The 25,634-nt window shown below is 40.5% G+C and overlaps 1 protein-coding gene across 1 annotated transcript in view; it reads right to left on the bottom strand.

The window, feature by feature from the left end:
• The window catches only part of LOC124614921 (phospholipid scramblase 2-like), a 152,907-nt gene that overhangs the window by 39,037 nt on the left and 88,236 nt on the right, over positions 1–25,634 (bottom strand). Inside the window, exon 8 of the mRNA XM_047142984.1 lies at positions 13,408–13,575. Within this exon, the coding sequence (XP_046998940.1) occupies positions 13,408–13,575 (168 nt within the window). The remainder of the gene's footprint in view (positions 1–13,407; positions 13,576–25,634) is intronic.

The following is a 25,634-nucleotide window of genomic DNA, read 5'->3' as shown; positions in this document are numbered from 1 at the left end:
CAACTTTGGTTTCTGTGGTTATTTCATGCAATGTTAATTGTCTGTTAGCACTGATAACTCTATGCAAATGCTTCTGCTCTTGGTCATTAAGTAAAAATTATCAGCCACTGAGTACTCTGTGGTGTGAAGTAATTGCTGAAATTCAGTATTCTTGGCACACTCTTGACACAGTGAATCTCAGAATATTGAATTCCCTATCAATTTATGAAATAGAATGCCCATGCATCTAGCTCCCACTTTCATTCTATGTTGAAACATTTTAATTCCCATCATGTGGTCATAACCATGTCAGAAACCTTTTCACATGAATCATCTGAATACTAATGACACCTCCACCACTGCACTGCCCTATTATACTTCTGTACTACCACCATATGTTTATGTGCATATCATTCTCCCATTGAGATTTGTCACCTAAGTGTGAATTTACAACAGTGCTTCAGTACTTTGGTTGCTGTATTGCCCATGCCAATAGCAATTTTTGTTTTTATTTGTCTTATCATTTTTTCAGTCTCATCTGTTAATTAAATACAGTACATACATCTGATTAATTTTGTTCTGTAATGATATTTGTAGAAGGACCCTGTAGAACTGGTCTGATTGCATTCTGTCAGTAAGTGGTTGTTGAAGATGTGGACAACTATTTCATGTCCATCTACCATGCTGCCATTATGACATACTTTGTATCATATGTAGTTTTACCAGTCTGCCTTTCACAAACTCTCAAAGTGTTTAATTTTCTTGTTTTAACTGTCAATTTCAAGTTTAAAGAACATGCTATGAGATTTTCAAAACATGTTTATTATGTTGCTGCTCTTGTGGGAAAATCAGAATAAAAGACCTCATTGCATTCTCAGAATCGGCCCAATCATTAATACAGGAAAGAAAATTTGTATTAAAATCACAAAGCATGATTATTTCTTTGGTTTTTGAGAACAGATGAGTCAACAGTGATTCTGCTTGCTTGAAGAATATACTCAGCTTTCCTGAGGGAGTTCTATAAGGAGAAATCACATAAAAAGGCAGTACAATGCAAAAAGGCCTCAAAATGTTGATCAATACAATAACTGTTCCTTAAAATAATTTCTACAAGCTGAACAGTCATCTTTCACACAGTATCTGTACTACTCACTTCTGTTGACTGAACACTTCACTTAACACATGTACACTGAACCAAAGATATATGGAAATATGTGACATAAGCCAATGCTCTTTTCCTTAAGTGAGCACAATGAGAGGTGTTTTTAAGGGCAAAACATGCTGAACAGATCTTCCTTCATTTTAAGATTACAAAAATATAATTGATAGGTAATTAACATGTTCTGCTCAGTTAAATGACTCAATTTTCTTTCATAGGCTGCTTCCTCAAATACTTTTCAGAATGTTGCCAAAGTGTGTGGGACCCATACCAGATAGGACTAACAGGGGATTGTTGAATGTATACAGAAAAGGGCAGTACAAATAGTCACAGGTTTGTCTGACCCATGAGAGAGTGTCACAGAGATGCTGATGTAACTGAACTGGCAGACTCTTGAAGATAGGCAGATTCTGAAGTAACTGAACTGGCAGACTCTTGAAGATAGGCATAAACTATCTCAAGGAAACCTAAGACTTACAAAGTCTCAAGATCTGGTTTTCAATGATGGTTGTATGAATATACTAGAACCCTATGTAATGCTAATATAGGGATCATGAGTAGGTGAACACATTAATTACAGCATCCTAAGAGGCATTTAAACTATCATTCCTCTCATGCTCCATAGGTGAATAGAGCAGGTTGAAAATCTAACAACTGGTACAATGGGATGTAATCTCTTCCATGCGCTTCACAGTGGTTTACAGAGGATTAATGTAAATGTTGCTATTGACATAAACCTTTCCAGGAGATAGTAGCAACACCTGGTAAGGAGTGACCATTAGTCAGACACATGTATAAGGCACATAGTATCTGTGAACCTGCTGTCCATGTGTGGAATGGAAAAGACAAGTGATCTATCTCAACTGGATCAAGGGCATATTGTGATGGCCCACAGGTTTGGCATACGCACTTCAGAAAATCCATGACTTGTCAGGAGTTCAAGGAGTGCTGTGCTGACTGTCTTCAATATGTGGTGAAAACAAAGTGAAATCATGTCCAGACATTGGGCAGTTGAGTGGCCACACTTCATTTCACATGTTGGACATCTTAGGCTGGGCAGACCAGTAAAATAGCACAGGCAGGTAACTGTGGCAGAACTAACATCAGACTTTAATGATGGGCAGAGAATAACACTCAGTGCATCAACACTCCTAGCGATGGGCCTCCACAGTGGTCGATTCATGCATGTGACAAAGTTAACAGCATAGCATCAGCAACTACAACTGAAGTGCACACATGACCATCAACTCTGGATGTTGATGCAGTGGTAGAGCATTGCATGGTCTTGTAAATCCTAATACTTTCTTCAGGGGAACAGCTCCTGGACACTTGTACCATGGGATGGGGTCAAGCCGCTGGTGGCTCTACTATGCTCTGGGGAAGATTCACATGGGCATCCGTGGGTCTAGTGGAGTTTGTGCAAGACACATGAAGGTCAAGGAGTATTGTAGACTTTTTGCAACCACATATACCCCTTCACGTTGATCATGTTTCCCAACAGTAGTGGCATTTTTCAACAAGATAATCAGCCATGTCACAAGGCCAGAATTGTTATGGAGTGAGTGGTTCAAGAAACATAGTGGCAAGTTCCAATAGATGTGCTCACCCCCCCCCCCCCCCCCCCCCATTTTCCAGATGTGCACCCGATTGAACACATCTAGGATGTGATTGAACGTGGTATCAGAACTCGTCGCTCCTCCCTGGGATTTACAGGAATTATGTGACTTGTGTGTGTGCAGATGCCATGCTAACTCCCTCCAATGACCTACCAAGGCCTATTGCTTCCATGCTATAATGCATTGCCACTGTCATACGTACCAGAGGTGGACATGCCAGCTAATGGCAGGTGGTCATAACGTTCTAGCTGATCAGTGTATGGCTCAAGTTATAAAATGATTTCAAAGGTACTGAGAGCTAAAGAGTAACTCTATTTGCTCAGCACAAGATTTCAATATTTTAGAAGAAATGTCACCTCATACAGCACAATTACTATGTTTTACCTGATGAATTTTGTAATTTTCTTAGGGGTACTATTTTTTAAACTAGTGCCTATTGGTTGCATATGCAGGGTCTGCTGAAGAAAATATAATGTATATGTTTTGGGTTGTGTATTAGTAGAACTAATCACAATTACTTTGAATTTGTTGAAAGATACTAAATACTCTTCTGTGGGAATGCAAGTGGTGTAGATATCCTTCCTGCAAATACCTGTTATTAAAAATATTTCTAATATTAAGCCTAGGGATTCATGACAACCACTATTCAGGGATCTAACTTTTAACTATTCAATGTATTTACATTTATCAACTGTTTACTTATAACAGTCCAGAATTATTGGTAGAAAACCATTTGCAACATATGTAACATACAACAACAAAAAATATAATTTCATGTTACTCTCTCATCTTCCTCCCAGAATTCTCAGTACATGGCTATGAAAAGATACTGTATAATAAATTAAAAGTGAGAAACTTTCACAGTGTAGTACAGGTTTACTGCACAGAAAATTATGTGAGATCCTTGTGTAAAAAAAAGTTATTTTGAAATAATGATAGAGATTTATTTGTACAGTAGTGTAATAAACTTGTACTGAAAATTCTAACTTAACCTGCAGCAGACATACCAATGTTCATAACATGAGCAGGCATGCAGGATAGTTTTACACATATGAATAATATCTGTCTATCACCAACGTAAATGTGTAAGAGCAAAATCGTAGTTCAACCTTAGTTTAATTAAACAATATTAAAATTAATGTACTTAATTGTTTAATTAAACAATCCTGAAATAAATTTTCATAATATAAATCTGTTGCCACAGCAGGTGTTACCTCACAGTAATGAACCACAAAAAGCATCAGACAGTGCAGTTGCATCAGATCGCAGTTGACCACTTATTCTATTACTCATTATCTCATAAACAACTGTAAAAATTGTGGGACTGTGCAGCTAGCTCATAACGTGGGTCATTTTCTTACATGGATTGTAAATTTTTTTGGACCTAGCTCACTGTTTGTTTTATGTTTCAGCTGCTCACTTGGAGGTATGACAATCTGCTTTATTGCTATGTTAGCTGATGCAATACTGAAGGAATAGATATGTGTTTGCCACTGTGAAACAATTTGTGTTTGGTGCACTTTTGTGCATTCTTGCTCGAGGGCTAAGATTAATTTTAGGTTTATTTAACATGCTGTGCATCTCTCAGTTATATCACCTATATTGATGAGTATCCTGTATATTAAATAAATGATTCACGTATGTACATTATGATTCTGACAATTTTTTAATGATTTTTGTGGCTGGTTTTTGAATCTTAAGGTAGGTCCGCTTCCGCCTGGTGATATCTAAACCTTCAATATGTCAGGCCTGTGTGTATCATGTTTCAGTCTGTTTCTTTTTTTTTCTTGTGTGTGTGTGTGTGTGTGTGTGTGTGTGTGTGTCTTATTGGTAAAGAATTCCTAGAGAAAACTTTGGAAGGCATTGGGATAGCATGGCTTGATCTGGTCAGATGTGATGCTTCTGGTAATTAGCCATGCAAGTAGCCTCTTGTCAGGAGCATTCCTGCATATGATGTGCCCAAGGAGAGGGTGATTTATCAATCACACTCATTGCAACATGACAGCTGGAGATTCCACAAGTAAGCAATAAGATATACACAATTAATACACATAATAGTACACTTGTGTGTTTCATTTCTCATAGCTAATCTTTCAGTTCTTATCTTGGTTCATGGTATTACATTATTGCTTATCAGATATGCATATTGTTCTGTAATTTTTAATTTATTTACATTCTGTATTGTATTAATGAAATAACTGACTGGATGAAACAATAAGACAGTGAATTCTTAATGCTACACAATTTATCTAATTTTTGTAAAAATCATTAAGTGAGAATATGTGGTATTGTTACCTAAACACAGACAAAAGATCTTCAACATCAAGATGATTATTATTAAGTGAGAAAATGTTACAGTTCATGTTAATTACTTTTCTAACTCTTGTGGCTAAATGTCAAAACCTGAAGTGAATAAGAAAGAAGTATTAAAATGTGTTATATGTGAAAAGCTTCTTAATTTCATCAGAAAATGAAAATGTTGATAAAATACAGTCATTGTAACCACATTAATTTAAAATGTAAAGTAAATCATGAAATGAATTTATTTTGATTATGAAATTGTGTCAGCAAAGAAATAAACATTTTATTGATTATCAAGAAGTTATAATGGTGATTGTGACTGTGACCATAGTAGTCTTTCTCAGTCTTGAGATCATATAGACAGTGAGTATGAGTTTACTGTCTGTGCTATGAAGAATAATTCTGGAGAAAAACAGGAATTTTCAAATTGGAATTGAGACCCTTACAAGCTTTGTTTTTTGAGAAAAGCTATTGAGAAAATATAGGGAATCAGTATTTGAAGCTGACTGTTTTACAAGTCTACTGCTGCAAACATATATTGCACATAAGAATCACGAAGATAAGACACAAGAAGTTTGTGCTCATATAGAGACATATAGACAGTTGTTTTCCTCTTGCTCTATACCTAGTGTATGACACTGAACTGGCTGTGGTTGTGGATGCTAGTCAGACTGCCATAGGTGCAGTGCTTCAGCAGCACATCAGCATCAGCCAATAGCCACTCAGCTTCTTCTCTCAGAAGCTATAGGTGTTGCAACACACTTGGACTGCCTATGACCATGAGTTGTTTGTGGTGTATGAGTTGGTAAAACACTTCCATCCATCAGTAGAAGCCCAATCCTCCATTATTTACACTGACCACAAGATCACCACTTGTGAATTTTGGGTTAAAAAGACCAAATTTTCGGCACAGCAATCCCAGCAGTTAAAGTACGTCTTAGTTCTCTACAGATTATCGCCATATTTCCAGGATAGACAATATATTCACCAACTGTTTGTCCTGTGCTTCTGCCACTGTATCTCCTGTGAACTTTGAGGACATTGCCCAAGAACAGGAAAGCAATGATCAGTGGGACAGCCTCTACCACAATGCCTCCCTTGGGCTATGACTCAAACTAGTGCCCATTTCTGGCTCTACCTGTAAGATTTGATGTGACATATCTACAGGGACACAGTGCCCATTTCTGTTGGAGAAATCCCAGCACAGCAATTTCGACCATGTCAGACTATCATACACTGGCATCTACAATACCATGTCACCTGTTGCTACATGTTTCACCTGTCCAGGGCCCCAAAAAGACTGCTGACAATGGGCACACACCTGAACCACATGCCAATATGTCCAAGTTGGGAGGCACGTCTGTGCACCCGTCAGCTCCTTTCCTGGCACGATATGATGCTTTGCACAAGTCCATGTGAAAATCATGGTCCTGCTGCCACTGCTCCGTGGCAAGCAGTGCCTGCTAACGATAGTGGATCATTCACTCATTGGCCAAAGGCAATGCAGATAGTGGATATACTGTTGAGACCATCAACACAACCCTTGCTGACACCTGGGTGGCCCCCTAGATGCCCCCATCTCGTCAGAAGAGACCAATTGCACTAATTTGTGTGTGTGCTGTTCATTTACATCGCCTGACCTTGTGGTGTGCAGTTCTGCAGAACAAGTAACTACCACCCCACATCTAATGGTATGGTGAGGCAGCTCCATAGATTCCTGAAAGTCTCCCTCACTTTCCACAATTTCGCCTGGATAGAAGCACTTCTACTGGTACTCCTCAGTCTGTGAACATAAGGAAGAGATCAGTGCATCACCTGCCAATCTCATCTACAGCCAATAAGTCACCATTCCTGGAGATTTCATGGGGAAGTACCACCATCACACAATACCTTGATCCCACTATTAGTAGACTATTTGTGCACCCCTATGGTTGTCCACCAACCACATGTACCAACATTGCATGGCACCTGAAAAGTATTTGTACACACCGATCTGCTGCGCTGTACTCTCGTAAAGTTGTGCTCTAATGTGGTACAGCCACAAATTCAGCTGTGCTACTCAGGGTCACACCATGTTTAAGTCTTTTCCATTCCAGCAACTCATCATATATTTTATCTAGTATAAAAGAACCTGTTGACTAATGATACTTCCCCCACTACTGGATAGGGAGACAATCCAGTTACACCCACACAAGCACTTCCACTGATGCATGGATGCCACATCGCCACTTGTGCCTCAGCTCACCCCCCCCCCCCCCCCCACCTTGCCCACACAGCCAGTGCAACCACTTGGTCCATAACTTCTGCACCTCTAGCCAAGCTGCCAGTAGACTACCTCACTTGCAATGGCCACTGCATCTGCATTAAATTCCTGGATTGTGTACTAAAAATGTCACACTGCATAATGCATTCTGCATGCAGCCCAGTCATTGTGTGGGGTTAGAACATGCCCCGTGAGCCATCACTTGCTGTAGAGACTCTGTTTCCAGCTGGCTGTATCATCTGCTGATCGCTATTGAGCTTCCTGGATTGTGTACTAAAAATGTCACACTGCATAATGCATTCTGCATGCAGCCCAGTCATTGTGTGGGGTTAGAACATGCCCCGTGAGCCATCACTTGCTGTAGAGACTCTGTTTCCAGCTGGCTGTATCATCTGCTGATCGCTATTGAGCTTTGCTCAGCAGCTCCAGTGTTACTGGTAGCTTGTCCATCACAGCTCCTGGACCTGCAACCACATCTCTCTGCCTCCATTGCATTAGACATTGAGGCTGGATTAACTGCTGCACCAGTTTCTATGTTTGTGTTCACACTGAACTCTGGACTTCACCCATCACTGCAGTTCCAGGATCTGTGTTTGAGTCACAACGATACTACATTCACCAAAGTTAAGGTGATTCATGCAGTTCCTCTTCTTCCACTGTCTTGAGTGTCAAGGCCAGGTCAGGTGCCACACTGTGCTTCCATATCAGACTCAGTCAGTGAACTTTGTGACTATGAACAGTGCTACTTTGTGAAAGCTTTATTTCATTATTTGGTGTAAACTGTGCAACTTGTGAACCCTTTGTTTCTAATATTAACTGCCAACCAGACTTTGTTTGTGTGTTAGCGTCTTCCAAGCTAAACACCCACCATGTGTGGCTACGAAGGCTTTCCCGGCATAATAATTGATAATATTCTTCTCGGGTATGCAGCCGGATCATAACGTCTTCATGACACAATATTTCCGCGGTCCAACTGGCCGCCATCCTCATGTGAGAATGCTAGTGCACATCTCACCGGAACTGACTTCCTAGCGCAAGCTGCGGCCCCTATATAGGCCGCAGAAGACCCACAATGCATGCGCGAGAAGGTGCCGTAACTGCCCTCTAACGCAGTAAACATACCGCGCCGCCAGTGGTAGAAATAGGCGAAATCGAGATATCGCTGTCAAAAATTAAAAAATTTTTTTATTCCGACGATCGAAACACAGACCGTTGTTTTTTGATGTCAGATATCTCAATTTCGCCTATTTCCACCACTGGTGGCACGGTATGTTTACTGCACTAGAGGGCAGTTACGGCACCTTCTCGCGCACGTGTTGTGGGTCTTCTGCGGCCTATATAGGGGCCGCAGCTTGCGCTAGGAAGTCAGTTCTGGCGAGATCGTGCACCAGCACTCTCACTTGAAGATGGCGGCCAGTTGGACCATGGAAATATTGTGTCATGAAGACATTATGATCCGGCTGCATACCCGAGAAGAATATTATCACCCACCATGTGCTCAGCCAGCCATGTGTCAAGGCACTGGCCACCACACAGTCATGGCAGACTGACCCACCACCATTATGCTGCTGCTGATGTCATCAGAAAGTTCATGAACACCCAACATCCTAGACAAAAGCTGATTACTGGCACCTTCTCTCTGCTCCCAAGTTCCACTCCCCAAAGAGGGATCTGTGTGGCAGGCATGCCAAGAAATGCATACACCATAGCTGCGGCCACCACAAGCTGTAAGTACCCAGCACAAATTAACTTTTAGGGCAAATTTTGGCAACAGCACCTTTTGCATGGGCACACACAAGACAAAGCAGAGACCAGTGCAAACTGAGCAACAGAACAGTGTAGATACTTCTCCACAAGTATGATTCTGCTTGTCATGGGCCACATCGGTCAAGCTTAATGTGAGGCTCTCAACAACACATATGGGATTCTTTAGACAGCACTGTCCCATTTCCTCATGATCCCTAAGTACACAGCACCATGTGGATCAGGAAGATGGTTATCGGTTTTGTTTGCTCATGTGTCCATCATTTTCCTACAGCTGTGCAATCAGACAATGTGCTCGATCACTAAGGAGTGTACACACTCCAGGAATAGTGTCCAGACACACCTATTGTTCAACACCTGATACTGCAGTCACACAACTGTGAGATCACAGACTTTCAGTATTAGAAAATATTGTACACTGGTGGTGCATTCCTTTTCCACAAATAAATGTACAACTGGGTGAACATGTATTCTGTCAGTTATCATCACCATATCCTACATCTGGAGCACAGTGCATGAGTGCAGCAACAGAACTGGCCTGCTGGATCACTAACTAGTAAGCAGCAATCCTACTCGTTCCCACTTCAAAATTAAAAAGACCAGATAATTGGAAAAGAAATAAAAGTTCTAGATTTCAGAATGAAGGAAAAGAGTATAGAAATCAACAGGGGAAAGTTCATGAACACAGTAATGTAAGATGTACACTCACAATTGCAAATTTCTTTGTAATGAAAGTATTAATGAAGATGAAAGACAGTAAATAATTGGTGAATATTAATATCTAGAAAACTAGAATCTCCAAACATCATTAACTCTTCAATTTCGATGCAAGAGCTAACGCAGCCAAGAAAGGTGCCATGGATGCAAAAAAATGTAAGCTGCACTTAATATTTGGAAAGGATTCAGAGTATGTAAGTAGTTTTTCTTGTTAATGTTATTGGTAAGGAACAAACACATTGTCAATGTCTTGTCTAAGGATTCTCCCACTGAAGTTTCATCAAAAGACTGAACAGGACATAAATAACCAGGAAAAACCTTCCTGATGAACAAGATCAGATTGTTATGGATCATACAAACTCGTTTCCAAAATGTGGTAGTCATTGTAATAGAATGTAATTTCCTGTCATGAAGTATTTAGATTCTAAGCTAAATATAACAAAAATGTATGAACTCTATAATGAGTTCTGCACAGAAAATAATTAACCACCTGCTAAAGAGAATTATAGATATGTGTTCAATGCTGCCTTCAGTCTGGTTTTCTATGTACCAAAACTTGTGTGTTGTTTGACAAGTTGCAGAATTTTATAGCTCATGGAGACACAAAAATGTTCAGACTCTGACTCTTGTAAAGGAATTACATCTGCATAAGACACAGACAGCTAGAGAGGGAAAATTCAGGGCAAAAAAAAAGTTCAAAATATAACAGTTCATGAACAGAAATGTATTTCGACCTGCCAATGGCACTCCATATATCTGTGTATCCTTTGAGCAGGGCATATTATGCAAGACAGTTGTGGGCCTACAAATTTTGTACATTTGGCATGAGAGTCAAGCTGCTCATGGGTGTCAAGAAATTTCTTCCTGTACTTTACACTCTTTAAGTAGTTGCCCACATCACTGAAACACAACAAAGCTTTCAGTGACAATATTGGAAGTCAAGCTAAAGTTAATCCATTGTGAAGTCCTGGCATTACATTACTTAGCATACAAACATTGAAACTGTAGACCACAAATTCATAATTTCTGGTCATTCCTATATAGAACATGACCATGATTTTGGAATTATTGAAAAGGTTGCCAGATAAAATCCTTGAATTTTTGTACCTGATGAGTTGGCATTGCTCATTTCCAAGTCCAGATATCTGAAAATAATTTCATCATATTAAGTGGACTCAATGGTTATCTCAAGAAGACTTGAGAAAAATGCAGTGGTTTCATTTTCAAAAGAAATCACCCTTCATCTTGTTTTACAAAGGATCTCTCAATGAAGAGCTGGAATATTTTCAAAATGCTAATAACAAGAAAGAGCATTGTTGCAGTAGAAATATCAGTGTCTTCCGTGATCTAGAAATAAATAATGAAAAACCTAAGTTAAAATATCTGAAGTACAGAGAACTACAGGCTGTACTTTCCTTTGTGGCATGAGTGAATCATGAATTTTAGCAGTAACTTGTGCACCATGAAGCCGCAAGAACATTGAAGCCAGTGAGTCAAAATTATGAGGAAGCTGAATGTCATTTAGCAAAGGAACATGACAGTATGTTGGAAACAGACCCCGAACAGACTCATAGTCTTGTTCAACTCTAGTACGGGGCAGTTTTTTTCTTTTTCTTTTTTTTTCCTTTAACCTCCAATGGGCTGTAAATAAAAGACAAGTTCATAGAAAACAATTATATTATTACCAAAAGTTTTGCACACTTGTGGTTACTTTCCAATATAATCACTGAAAAGATTGAGACATTTATTGTACCTGTGGACAAGCTTTGCAACAGTCTCTTCAAAAAATGTTGCAGCCAATGATTTCAAATGAGCATTAATGTTGCTTTGAAGACCTTCATTAGTTTGCAAGTGCTGCCCTCCTAGCCACATCTTCAGTTCAGGGAATAGGTGAAAGTCACTGGGTGCCAGGTCAAGACTGTACCATTCTGTCAACTCGTTCAAAAAGGTCAGCTGTAACGACAGACTTTAATTGTTGGCTCCTTTCATCATGCACATCATTTTGGTCATTTTTAACTTTTGGCAACTTTTACACACAATGCCATCAGTCATGAAGATATCACCATACACTCGGCTCATTCTCTGATGAATTTCTGCTGCACTATTCCCTTCTGCTTGCAGAAACCGAATTACATTTCGTAATCCACACTTGGGGTGAGCAACAATGATGGCAGCCGTGTTTATGTGGCTGAAGTGCAATGCAGACTGATGCCTTGAGATTGGCAATGACAGAGTGTGTAGTGCGAGAGATGTGCAGTAGCCTAAAGTGCATGTCCACTTCCTGCCACTTGTGTAGCTTCTATACTAAGTGATCAGAAAAAAAAGACCCTCGTATTAAGTTACTGCATGCCATTAAAGTGTTCCTATTAACGTCACTGTGATCTATGAATTTTAGTAATAAAATTTCCTAAATTGACAAAATTCAGCATTGATTTACAATAAAGCTTCAAAAGTGTGCAAATAATCATTTTTTCTTTAAGTTGTTCATGGAATTTTCTGGAGTGTCTCAACTTTGAATATCATTCACTCAAAACTAACATTTTATTAATCATGCTCTTTGGTCTCCAAGGGCCTCAGTTAAGTCGAGGTGTCAGAAGATTTTCTTATTAAGCAAAATCCTTGCAATCATATAAGCAGGTGGTGTAATCTATAAAAATCATATCGGGACTTCTGCAGCAAAGAATGGTAGTATATAAATTTGACCAGTAATCATCACCGCTTCTGATTCAATAAGGTAAGTAACTAATTATTTACATATAATATAGTGGAAAAGACAAAAAATCTACTCACCAAGTGGTGGCAGGAGAAAACATGTACAAATGTTATGGAAAGATGAAAGCTTTTAGAGCCAGGAGCTCATTCTTCTGGCAGAAGGGTTCAAGGGAAAGGAAGAGGGCTGAAGAAAAAAGATTGGTGAGGTTTAGAAAATGTGGAGAGCTATGGAAAAGTCACCCAGAATCCTGGATCAGGAGAGGCTTAGCGGATGGGTTGAGAAGGGAAGGCTTGTTGTTGAGTACTTACAGTTTTATCACCACTAACCCATTCCATAGAATGCTTCATTCAATGCTTACCATACCATTCATGAAATTTTACAGTATTTACACTAGTGTAAGCAGCATTCACAGCTGTGTGCCTGATCTCGTCATCAATTGCATAATTAATAATCTGGTCCAAGCTGCTACATAAACTGTCTATTTTTTTACATGAGCTACATTTCCGAGATCCTCCTGAAAGGCTTAATTCACAAGTGACATTGCTGTGTCCTACAGTTGCATTAAAAGTAACTAGTCACCAAGTAATCACTTTTCACTCTCAAACCATTATAATTGCATTGCAAATGACATAAAAGTTAAACAATGAAAATCCAGGATGGAATATAACAATATTATGAAAAGAAAAGTTTCTACTCATCATACAGTGGAGATGCTGAGTTGCAGAAATGCACACCAAAAAGACTGCCATAATATAAGTATTTGGCCAACAATTGTCACAGTATTTTTGTTGGTCCCATCTGTGAGTCAACATCTCTCCTATACGATGAGTAGCAACTTTCCCTTTCTTGACATAAAAGTTAGTCATAAAAATAATTACTCTCTAGTAAAACATACTCTGAATGTTGTTCCATCATAGTTAGTGCATGGGAAATGTTGTGGACCTTCTATGACATATTCAATATTCCCATCAGAATCTCGCACAACGAATGAAGGATTAATCAATGTCCATTCCTGTTCAACTGATCCTAGTAGTACACCACCTGGTGTAAACAGCTTCATTTCCTGAAACATATGGAAAAAAATTCGGAATTTAATTTCAAAAGTGTATAGAAAATATTTAAACAGTTGATTATTTAACACACATTATCTCAACAACAAAGCCCTACTTATCATTTTGCTCTAGATTCCAGTAAAAGTCAAGTACTGTGGTATCACAAAAGCATAGTTATGTGTTACATATTTAGATAGTGAAGTGATTGTTGTTGATGAGACCCTATATATAAGATTATAAAAGCATGGAGAAAATATTTATACACAAACTATTCATGCAGTCTTCAAAGGACATGGCCTCAATTATATAAGTTTTTTGGGAGGTATTATTATAAAATGAAAAAGCTCAGATGGAACACAACAATATGAAATTGAATTTATTGCTATTCATAATGGCATAAAATGGCAGGTAGTCACTTTCAAAGTTGACTGCGTGATATTATCAGCTGCCTTTTCTCTTCCCCTTCCCACCCTATACCTCTTCTGTACCCCTAGGGTCCAACATAGCCAAAATCTCTGCTCCCTCCTGTCACAGTTAGGCCTTGGTGCTTGGTGATTACAGTGGCCATATGTGTGAGAGCTATAAATGCTGAATGTGTTTTTTTTTGTTTTGTCTATATCTGATGAAGGACTAATCCAATAGTTGGTAGCATTAAGCAGTATCCCTTTAGTGTGCCTGTCTGCTGCTCAGTGCCTCCTCCTTGTGGTGAGTAGTAATCTATCCTGCTTTATACTGTTAACAGGTATTGATAGCTGGACATGAAATATGATAATTTACCTTGAACATGTATCAATGTTTATTTATTTAAAATTTTGATTAGATACTATCAAAAATCTGATGACTTCCACTTATGTCATATTTAAGTGCACAGTAATCTGATATGGCTATACTGGAAAATAATAAAAACCATACATGCACTCCTGTTTAAAACACTGAAAAGAGGGGTACAAGCTGCCTCATTCTATGTTCCTGTCACCTTTAAAAAATTTCCAAAAAGTCTTTGCTTGTGAACATATTCATGTTCTTTTTAACACAAAACTCGCCTCTCACTCACACAAACTCCCAATACTGTAAATCACTTATACCCACTGGTCCATTGGTGTATGTTCCTCATACCTATCCATCCCACTTTCCCATTAACAATTACTCATTTAGCCCAACTCATTGTGTCTCTCTAACTGTGGCTGTCTCCTATCTCACAGTCATGGCCTCCTTTGCTCTTTCCTACTATTACTGTTATCTCTCACTGGCACTGTCTCCCTCTTGCTCTCTCTTACTGCTGTTTGTATCCGCACACCTAGCTGGCAATGCATATAGATGTGGTAGTAAATCGGTCCATAAATTGCGAGTATTTAGCGTCTATAAGGTGCAAGTTATGCGACAAAATTGTATCAAGTGGCATTAGAATTTGTTCATTGTTGCATATTTGGTATCATTCGCATTGATTCGCAAAAATAAATCAAGAAAACATTTCATGTATGTGTGGAACAAAGTGTAACGGACGTCTGGCAGCGAGTGAAATGTGCCGTGCAAATCATGAGATCATAGTACTCGAATAACTGCAGAAAGAACTGAAAGCCACAAGAGAACATGCTCTGTTGTTGGAAAACATTATTAAAAGCCTATCTGAGCCATCACATAAAGAACTCGGTCAACTTCAGGAGAACAGTGAACCAAAGAAATGTGCAAAACCTAAATTTGTTTCCAGTGAGTTAAAAGTTCCGTTAAGAAATCGATTTCAACATCTTATTATGGATTGTGAACTTAAAAATGTTAAAACAAGCAACTCACACCAAGACTACAAATAGGAATCGTTGGGCAGGAAATTTACAAAGTGTAATAAGTCAGTAAAACATAACTGTCTCGATGTTGCAAACTAAGTGACTCCTAAAAACTTTAGTAGGCCTACAGTTTTGCTTGCTGACAGCCACGGAAGAGGAATTGCAGGAATTCTTCGTTTACAGCAGGATCTCAATATTACAAGTGTTGTGAAACGTGGAGCAGGCCTAAAAGAAGTTTTGAAAGACTATAAAAACAATAATTATGTGACACAAAGTGAATGCATTGTAATATTGAGCGGCGCAAATGATGTGTATAAGAATGAACTAATAGTAGCAAACAGAGTGCTAAGAGATGCGCTGTGTACAACAGAGGATCAAAAAGTTATTGTTGTAGGAATACCACACAAACATGACCTTATTGAATCTTCTTGTGTGAACAGAGAAATACAAAAAGCAAACAGGGTGTATAAAAAGATCTGCAAGACCACTTCAAATGCTTATTTCCTCAGTATTGATGATCTTGAAAGACAGCACTTCACAACACATGGAATGCATTTAAATAAATGGGGCAAATCGCTGCTTAGTCAAAAGAGTGTAATCTTCCCACCAAATTTTTGGCATAGATTTTAACGTAGATTTCCATTACCCTTTGCAGTCATATTGCACATTACATGGGAAGTACCTTTTGATGGCTTGTTTACATGTGTTGGGTTTCATTATTTTGTCAAACTTACATAATTACTTCAAACTTCAAACATACAAAATGATCTTATGAAGGTGGATAATAGTAGTTATTATGTTATTCCAATCATTGCTTTTTGTGTATTGGCTGATAAACAAAAATGAATGACTTGGTATAATATACTTTCACTATACATGAATTAAAATAGAATATGACACATTTGTATATCTCTAACAGATGATGGAGTTTTAAGGGTTTGAAATATTAGTACTTGATAATAATAATAATAATGGCATGTGGCGAGGGTCTCCCGTTGGGTAGACCGCCCGCCTGGTGCAAGTCTTTCAATTTGACGCCGCTTCGGTGACTTGCATGTCGATGGGGATGAAATGATGATGCTTAGGACAACACAATACCCAGTCCCTGAGCAGAGAAAATCTGCGACCCAGCCGGGAATCGAACCCGGGCCCTTAGGATTGACAGTCTGTCATGCTGACCGCTCAGCTACCGGTGGCAGACATTAGTACTTGATAATCATGCATATCACATTATCCATTACGTGGAGATTACTACTTTGTTATGTTTCTGACATAATGATTATCTTGTTCTTTGTCTAATCTGGAATGGTTGCATATGGTATAGTTAGTGTACTATGGTAAGACACAAATTTGCTCCATTACATTCTTATAACAGTATTGAAATCTGTGTGGTGGCTAGTCCTCAATGAACTAAGAGTTGTAGTACTGTAACAGTCTGTTCAATTTGCTTCCATTCTGGTGTGTTGTTTTTTACGTGTAATATTCAAACTCTGACCCTGCACTGTAGGATAGTTACACTAAGAGGATCCTTCTGTTGGGCATATAATGGTCTTTAACTGAAGGGCTATTCAGGACACTTGACCTCCCTTTTTGTCATCAACAGAACCTGAGATATGAGCCCTGGGAGAATTCTGTTTCTGTGAGCAGGTTTTTCGAACATACTCATAAAGCACACTGTCGCATGTGTACTGATAATTATAATACATTAATGAGTTGTAACAGTGGTATTGCAGTAGTGTATTAAACATAATAATAACAGTATAAATAATAACAGTAATGTGCAATGATTTTCAATCCTTTGATTGACTCTGATGGAAGTTTTGAAAGATCAGAGTGGGCAAATTTTGTTCAAAATGGACACAATAGACTTTTAGAATTCATTTGTTCATTCAGTCATTGTGTTCCATCAAACTCATGAAGTGAGAAATTGTACAGATAGAATGAAGAAAGTCAGGCCATGGTACACATTAACAAGAAGGAAGAAAATAAAAAAAATTAAAGTGAATTATATTAACAGTAAACAATCACAGTACTGCTTAATGATATTCCCCAGAAAAATATGCTCAAGCAATTTAAAAAAAAAAAAGTAAGTAGTTGTTTTGAAGGAAAAGCTGTTGGGTTTCATTCGTTTATTCATAATGTTCAAAAAAAGAAAAATCCAGGATGGAATAATGAGAATATTATGAAGAGGATAGATTGCGACTCAGCATATAGTAGAAATGTTTGAGTCATAGACAGGCACAGCAAAAAGAGTGTTAAACAAGTAAGTTTTCAGCCAAAAAGCCATATTCTGAATTAGACAATGCACACACACAAACACACACATTCATGCAAATGCAACCTTCACATACCTGACCACTGTCTCTGGCTGTCAAGGCCAGACTGTAAGCAACTGTACATGATGGGAGAAACAGTCTGGGTGGTGGGGTAAGGAGGAAGCTGGGAGGAGGAGGATATCAGGGTAGGGGAGGGGATGGTAAAGTGCTGCTTGTGAGAGTGTACAGGGATGGGGTGGAGACAGGGAAGGGTAACTAGGTGCACTTGGAAGGTTACCTCTTCAAAGGCAGGGATACCTGCAAGACTAGTCATATGATCTAAACACTAAGGTGCAACCACTCTGCTGCATTCCACAAGGGTTGTTTTTTAAGTAAGAGCTGTTTTTATTTTTAAAAAAAGATACAAATACTTTTGTAAAAAAACTTTTATTTTCTGATTCTACACACTTTTACCTATTTTTCTACATAGTTGCCTTGTTTATTTAAGCACTTGTCATACCATACAACTACGTTTTTAATTCCCTCTTCAAAGAATTCAGCTGCCTGCTCCGACAGCCAAGAGTTCATGGCCGCTTTCGCTTCATCGTCGTCATTGAAGCGCTGCCCGCCAAGATGGTGTTTCAAGTACCAGAAAAGGTGAAAATCGCTAGGAGCAAGGTCGGGGCTGTATGGTGCATGGTCCAAAACTTCCCAGCCAAAAGAATCAATCAAATTCCAAGTCTTTTGAGAGGTGTGAGGCCTAGCGTTATCGTGCAGGAGCAAAACTCCTTTTGTCAGCATGTCGCGCCATTTGTTTTGAATTGCTCTGCAGAGCTTCTTTAGAGTTGCACAGTAGACATCTGAGTTGATTGTCATTCCTCATGGCATAAAGTCCACTAGCAAAACGCCGCGCCGGTCCCAGAACACAGTTGCCATGATCTTGCGCTTTGACAGTGTCTGTTTGGCTTTGACCTTGACGGGTTAGGTTGTGTGTCGCCGTTCCATCGATTGTTGCTTGCTTTCGGGAGTGATATGGGATACCCATGTTTCATCTCCAGTGACAATTTGACTCAACATGTCATCCCCTTCTTCCTTGTAACAAATCAAAATCCAATGAAGTGGCGAATCTCTTCCCTTTGTGGTCCTCTGTGAGGAGTCTGGGTACCCACCGAGAACACAGTTTCTTAAAGTTTAGGTTTTCAGACACAATTTTGTACAAAACTGATCTTGAAACTTGTGGAAATTCCAAAGAAAGAGTGGAAATTGTGAATCTTATGTCCTCATGAATCTTTGTTTCGACTGCAGACACCAAATCATCAGTGATCACAGACGGCCGGCCTGAGCATTCTTCGTCATGGACGTTTTGACGTCCATTTTTAAACTCTCTAACCCATTGATGCACTTTACCTTCACTCATTGCATTCAAGCCATAAAATTCTGTTAACTGACGATGAACTTCTGCAGCTGATAGGCTTCTCATGGTCAAAAAACATATCACTGACCGTATCTCACACGCGGCGGGTGATTCAATAATCGTAAACATTATAAAGTAGCATACCAATGCATACGTGTCAGCTACAGAGCTGCAACTTGCATCAGTGTGAACGGGAAGGATGCCGGCAAGTGGCGCGGTGGCTTGTTGTGGTGTCCGCGCGAACTACAGGACTATACGCGTGAACGGCCCTTACTTAAAAAACAACCCTCGTATGTTGGCATGACAACCAACAAATTGCCTATCTGCATGAATGGTCACTGAAAAAACCATAGCCAACAAACAGTTGCTGAGCATTCTGCCCAACAAGACATTCTTCATTTCAATGACTGCTTCAAAGCTTGGGCCATCTGGATCATTCTGATCAACACCAGCTTTTCTGAAATGCACAGGTGGAAACTCTCTCCGCAGTATATCCTATGTTCCCATAAACCTTCTTGCCTCAACCTTTGTTTGTCACTATCTTTTACCCACCTATCCCCTTCTGTGTTCCTGTTCCAGTACTACGTAACTGCACATCCTTCTATTTCACCAATACACCCACAGTCTCTCTGCTTGTCCCCTTTTCTGCCCTCTCCCCCCCCCCCCCCTCCACACCCTTTACCATGCCCTCTGTCTAACCTCTCAACTGCATCTAGCAGCCCTACCCTCCATCCGCTGCATCCCTGCATGCTCCCACAATCAGTACTTTACAATCCCCATCCCTAACCTGCTATCCCTCTCCCTCCTAGCCTGCTCCTCACCCCGACCACCCAGATTACCAGCAGTCTGGCCATGGCAGGCAGATACAGTGGTTGTGTGTGAGATAGATGCATTTGCATGAATGTGTGTGTGTGTGTGTGTGTGTGTGTGTGTGTGTGTGTGGTGTGTTGTCTAATTCTGAAGAAGGCTTGTAGGCTGAAGGCTTACTTGTTTAGCTGTCTTTCTTTCATGCCTGTCTATGACTCAACATTCCACTTTACTCATAATGTTCTCTAGACTTCATCAAGAAGGAGGACCTTCAGTGATGCTGAATGAGCCAAGTTACACATTAACAAAGTACAAGAACATCATAACATATTAATTTATAGACTGTGTTAACAAGAAACTATCATTTACTGCTAAAAGCAACTCATGCTTCTTATTGTAGTGGAATTTAATCAACTAAATCTAAATTTGAAGAAAAGAATGTCACTACTTTGAAAAAGTTGCTGATTATCTCCTGCTGGTAATATAATATTAGGTTACTTCATTGCATTGTGAGTTCCAAAAAGAAATCGTTTCTTTCATCTGAAATAAACTCCTCATGCTGCTCTGGAATGAACAGTTGGAAATATACCCAGCTCCCAAAATGATGTTACTGAGAAGAGTTAGTTAACGAAGGCATTTTTGAGCACACAGCTTTTATTTTGCACTTTGAATTAATTTGGAGAGGAGTATCAATGTCTAACATTGGCACAATTGTGAGAGGATTACTTCTTCTGTTGATCTGGTTTTTACTAGATGCTTGAATAAAATGCGTACTTCCATTTTGACTGTTTACACCATCCAAGAAAAATCTCTTCATGTGCTTCTGACGTACATGATACGTACCATTTTCATCATAGTAGGAGTGAAAACAATCCAAATAACAAGTAACTAGCTGGCAGGAGTGGCTGAGCGGTTCTAGGCACTACAGTCTGGAACCGTGCGAGCGCTGCGGTTGCAGGTTCGAATCCTACCTTGCGCATGGATGTGTGTGATGTCCTTAGGTTAGTTAGGTTTAAGTAGTTCCAAGTTTTAGGGGACTGATGGCCACAGCAGTTAAGTCCCATAGTGCTCAGAGCCATTTGAACCATTTTTTGAACAAGTAACTGTCCACAGCTGGTAATCAACTAGTCCTATGTTACATCATACTACCACAGTTCCTTCCTCACACTTTCTTACATACAGGACAACTTGGTCCTACTTATGAAAACCAAGGATACACATGTGACATTGATAGGCGTCTATGAAATTACATCAGTCATCATTATCATCTCCTTCCAGGGATTAAGTGTTGTATTCACATATTCTGATCTCTGTCATCCATCCTTTCATCTCTTATTCGGTCTGCCTAGTTCTTTCTTTCTGGTTAGCTTAAAATTCATTACGTTTTTTGGCAATCTATTTTCTATCATTCTATCAGCATAATCTTCCAAGTTTATTTTATTCTCTTCTATCTTGTCATTAAATGAAACTATTTTTAAATCTTATGTTACAATTTAGTTCCTTATTTTGTCCATTTTATTGCAACCATTTTCATGTTTCATCTCTGCTGCCTGTATAAGTGATTTTTCTTTTTTTTTTTTTTTTTTTTTTTTTTTTTTTTTTTTTTTTTTTTTTTTTTTTTTTTTTTTTTTTTTTTACTGTCTATGATTCAGAACCATGTACAGGAGTAGGTGCAGCCATAACTTTACAGAATTTGGTTTGTGTTTCTTTCTTGTTTTTCTTCCCAAAGTCCTTCAGAATCATTTCAGAAGTAGTTCGATTTTTATTAACCTTCTTCTCAATATCTTTGTCATAGTTAAGACTAATATTGGGTCCTAGATAGTTGAAGCGGTGTAGTTGTTCAGAATATTTTTCGATTCTTTCATCATTTTGAAACTGATTATTTTTGTCTTATTTGCAGGCACAGTTAAGTTGTAATATATCACATTTTGGCTCAATTTATATTCTGCTCTTTGTACATTATCTTCTGTTTTCTGTATAATTATTTGATTGTCATTACATGAGAGAGTATTAAATGGCATTCTAGGTCTTATTTTTATTCCTAACTGTGTTTAATCTTACTAATTTATAGCTAGGTCATCAATATACAAATTAAATCAAGTGACTAATACACTGAACCCTTGTCAAACATCCTAATTTACTAAAATTCCATCTGATACTTTTGGATCTGAACATATTACTATTTTTGTATTTACATTCAGACTCTGTGTGGTGCAAGGTGTTTAGGGAAAACCCTTTTTCCTGATATTTCCCATAAAAGGATTTTTTACATTAACAATAACTGCAATAATTTTGTATGGTACTGTGGGACCAAGCACTCCCTACATTGACTCAGAGAGTGGAAGCAACAACCCTCTGTGTTGGAATTTATTTAGCAGAGAGAAAAAAAAGGGGGAAGTAGATCTCTTAAGCCTAGGAACAGGTACACTGATTTAAAACCCCATATCCCAGTGTGGGAGTTTTACGAAGGGCTGCTTACCCATCCATATAAAAAGAAATCACAACTCATAAGCCTCTAATTTGCACCAATATGAAAAAATATAGTGTGTGTCATAATTTCTTGTACATCAAAAAGTAGAAATTTATGCAGTATTTCAAAATATAATTTGTGTTAATATCTTCAATTATTGTTTTTGTTCAAGTTTGTTTTAAGTCAAATGTAAAGTTCCTGTGTGGATATTCTACTTGCAGCTACACCAGTAATGTCTTCCCATCATATAAAAGAGAATTACTCACATAAAGTGTAAATAAGAACTGAGCTTGCAAACAACCAAAAGTTGAACACAAATAGTGGGCTCCCCTGACAAAGACAAAAGACACATAAATTCATAGGCAGAAGACATATAACTTCACAAAGTGCAGTACTGGAATCTTCACTTTAGAAATCAGGCATTAATACACTCCTGGAAATGGAAAAAAGAACACATTGACACCGGTGTGTCAGACCCACCATACTTGCTCTGGACACTGCGAGAGGGCTGTACAAGCAATGATCACACGCACGACACAGCGAACACACCAGGAACCACGGTGTTGGCCGTCGAATGGCGCTAGCTGCGCAGCATTTGTGCACCGCCGCCGTCAGTGTCAGCCAGTTTGCCGTGGCATACGGAGCTCCATCGCAGTCTTTAACACTGGTAGCATGCCGCGACAGCGTGGACGTGAACCGTATGTGCAGTTGACGGACTTTGAGCGAGGGCGTATAGTGGGCATGCGGGAGGCCGGGTGGACGTACCGCCGAATTGCTCAACACGTGGGGCGTGAGGTCTCCACAGTACATCGATGTTGTCGCCAGTGGTCGGCGGAAGGTGCACGTGCCCGTCGACCAGGGACCGGACCGCAGCGACGCACGGATGCACGCCAAGACCGTAGGATCCTACGCAGTGCCGTAGGGGACCGCACCGCCACTTCCCAGCAAATTAGGGACACTGTTGCTCCTGGGGTATCGGCGAGGACCATTTGCAACCGTCTCCATGAAGCTGGGCTACGGTCCCGCACACCGTTAGGCCGTCTTCCGCTCATGCCCCAACATCGTGCAGCCCGCCTCCAGTGGTGTCGCGACAGGCGTGAATGGAGGGACGAATGGAGACGTGTCGTCTTCAGCGATGAGAGTCGCTTCTGCCTTGGTGCCAATGATGGTCGTATGCGTGTTTGGGGCCGTGCAGGTGAGCGCCACAATCAGGACTGCATACGACCGAGGCACACAGGGCCAACACCCGGCATCATGGTGTGGGGAGCGATCTCCTACACTGGCCGTACACCACTGGTGATCGTCGAGGGAACACTGAATAGTGCATGGTACATCCAAACCGTCATCGAACCCATCGTTCTACCATTCCTAGACCGGCAAGGGAACTTGCTGTTCCAACAGGACAATGCACGTCCGCATGTATCCCGTGCCACCCAACGTGCTCTAGAAGGTGTAAGTCAACTACCCTGGCCAGCAAGATCTCCGGATCTGTCCCCCATTGAGCATGTTTGGGACTGGATGAAGCGTCGTCTCACGCGGTCTGCACGTCCAGCATGAACGCTGGTCCAACTGAGGCGCCAGGTGGAAATGGCATGGCAAGCCGTTCCACAGGACTACATCCAGCATCTCTACGATCGTCTCCATGGGAGAATAGCAGCCTGCATTGCTGCCAAAGGTGGATATACACTGTACTAATGCCGACATTGTGCATGCTCTGTTGCCTGTGTCTATGTGCCTGTGGTTCTGTCAGTGTGATCATGTGATGTATCTGACCCCAGGAATGTGTCAATAAAGTTTCCCCTTCCTGGGACAATGAATTCATGGTGTTCTTATTTCAATTTCCAGGAGTGTAGGTTCCATACTGGTCACAGAGCATCAGTCTATGATCATTATTAATTTCACTTGCCGTGTAACTAACAGTACTTTACAATACTGGAATCCAGATATTTAGACAATTCATAGAGAGACTGGCTAACAAGGGATATTTCTAATTTTCTTCTGAACTGGTTGGGATTCCCAATTAAGTGCTTTATGATAGCTAAGAGTATCTTTAATAATTTTGTACCAGAGTACATAATTCTTCTCTGTACTCTAAAAAAGGAGGAAAGGTCTAAATGAAAGATATGTTTGTGTCTTCTATTGTGATTTTGTAGGTCACAGTTCACCTGCAACTGATTTTTAGCAATAAAAACTATTAAGGAGTGTGTGTTGTTGGAAGAGAGAGTAATGTTTTGAGCTCCTTAAAAGAGCTTCTCTGAGATGCACAGTTATCTACACTCCTGGAAATGGAAAAAAGAACACATTGACACCGTTGTGTCAGACCCACAATATTTGCTCCGGACACTGCGAGAGGGCTGTACAAGCAATGATCACACGCACGGCACAGCGGACACACCAGGAACCGCGGTGTTGGCCGTCGAATGGCGCTAGCTGCGCAGCATTTGTGCACCGCCGCCGTCAGTGTCAGCCAGTTTGCTGTGGCATACGGAACTCCATCGCAGTCTTTAACACTGGTAGCATGCCGTGACAGCGTGGACGTGAACCGTATGTGCAGTTGACGGACTTTGAGCGAGGGCGTATAGTGGGCATGCGGGAGGCCGGGTGGACGTACCACCGAATTGCTCAACACGTGGGGCGTGAGATCTCCACAGTACATCGATGTTGTCGCCAGTGGTCGGCGGAAGGTGCACGTGCCCGTCGACCAGGGACCGGACCGCAGCGACGCACGGATGCACGCCAAGACCGTAGGATCCTACGCAGTGCCGTAGGGGACCGCACCGCATCTTCCCAGCAAATTAGGGACACTGTTGCTCCTGGGGTATCGGCGAGGACCATTCGCAACCGTCTCCATGAAGCTGGGCTACGGTCCCGCACACCGTTAGGCCGTCTTCCGCTCACGCACCAACATCGTGCAGCCCGCCTCCAGTGGTGTCGCGACAGGCGTGAATGGAGGGACGAATGGAGACGTGTCGTCTTCAGCGATGAGAGTCGCTTCTGCCTTGGTGCCAATGATGGTCGTATGCGTGTTTGGCGCCGTGCAGGGGAGCGCCACAATCAGGACTGCATACGACTGAGGCACACAGGGCCAACACCCGGCATCATGGTGTGGGGAGCGATCTCCTACACTGGCCGTACACCACTGGTGATCGTCGAGGGGACACTGAATAGTGCACGATACATCCAAACCGTCATCGAACCCATCGTTCTACCATTCCCAAACCGGCAAGGGAACTTGCTGTTCCAACAGGACAATGCACGTCCGCATGTAGCCCGTGCCACCCAATGTGCTCTAGAAGGTGTAAGTCAACTACCCTGGCCAGCAAGATCTCCGGATCTGTCCCCC

The sequence above is a fragment of the Schistocerca americana genome, chromosome 1 (assembly GCF_021461395.2).
Source record: "Schistocerca americana isolate TAMUIC-IGC-003095 chromosome 1, iqSchAmer2.1, whole genome shotgun sequence".
Lineage (NCBI taxonomy): Eukaryota > Metazoa > Arthropoda > Insecta > Orthoptera > Acrididae > Schistocerca > Schistocerca americana.
The sequence above is the reverse complement of the archived record's forward strand: the minus strand, read 5'-3'. Positions and strand labels throughout refer to the sequence as shown.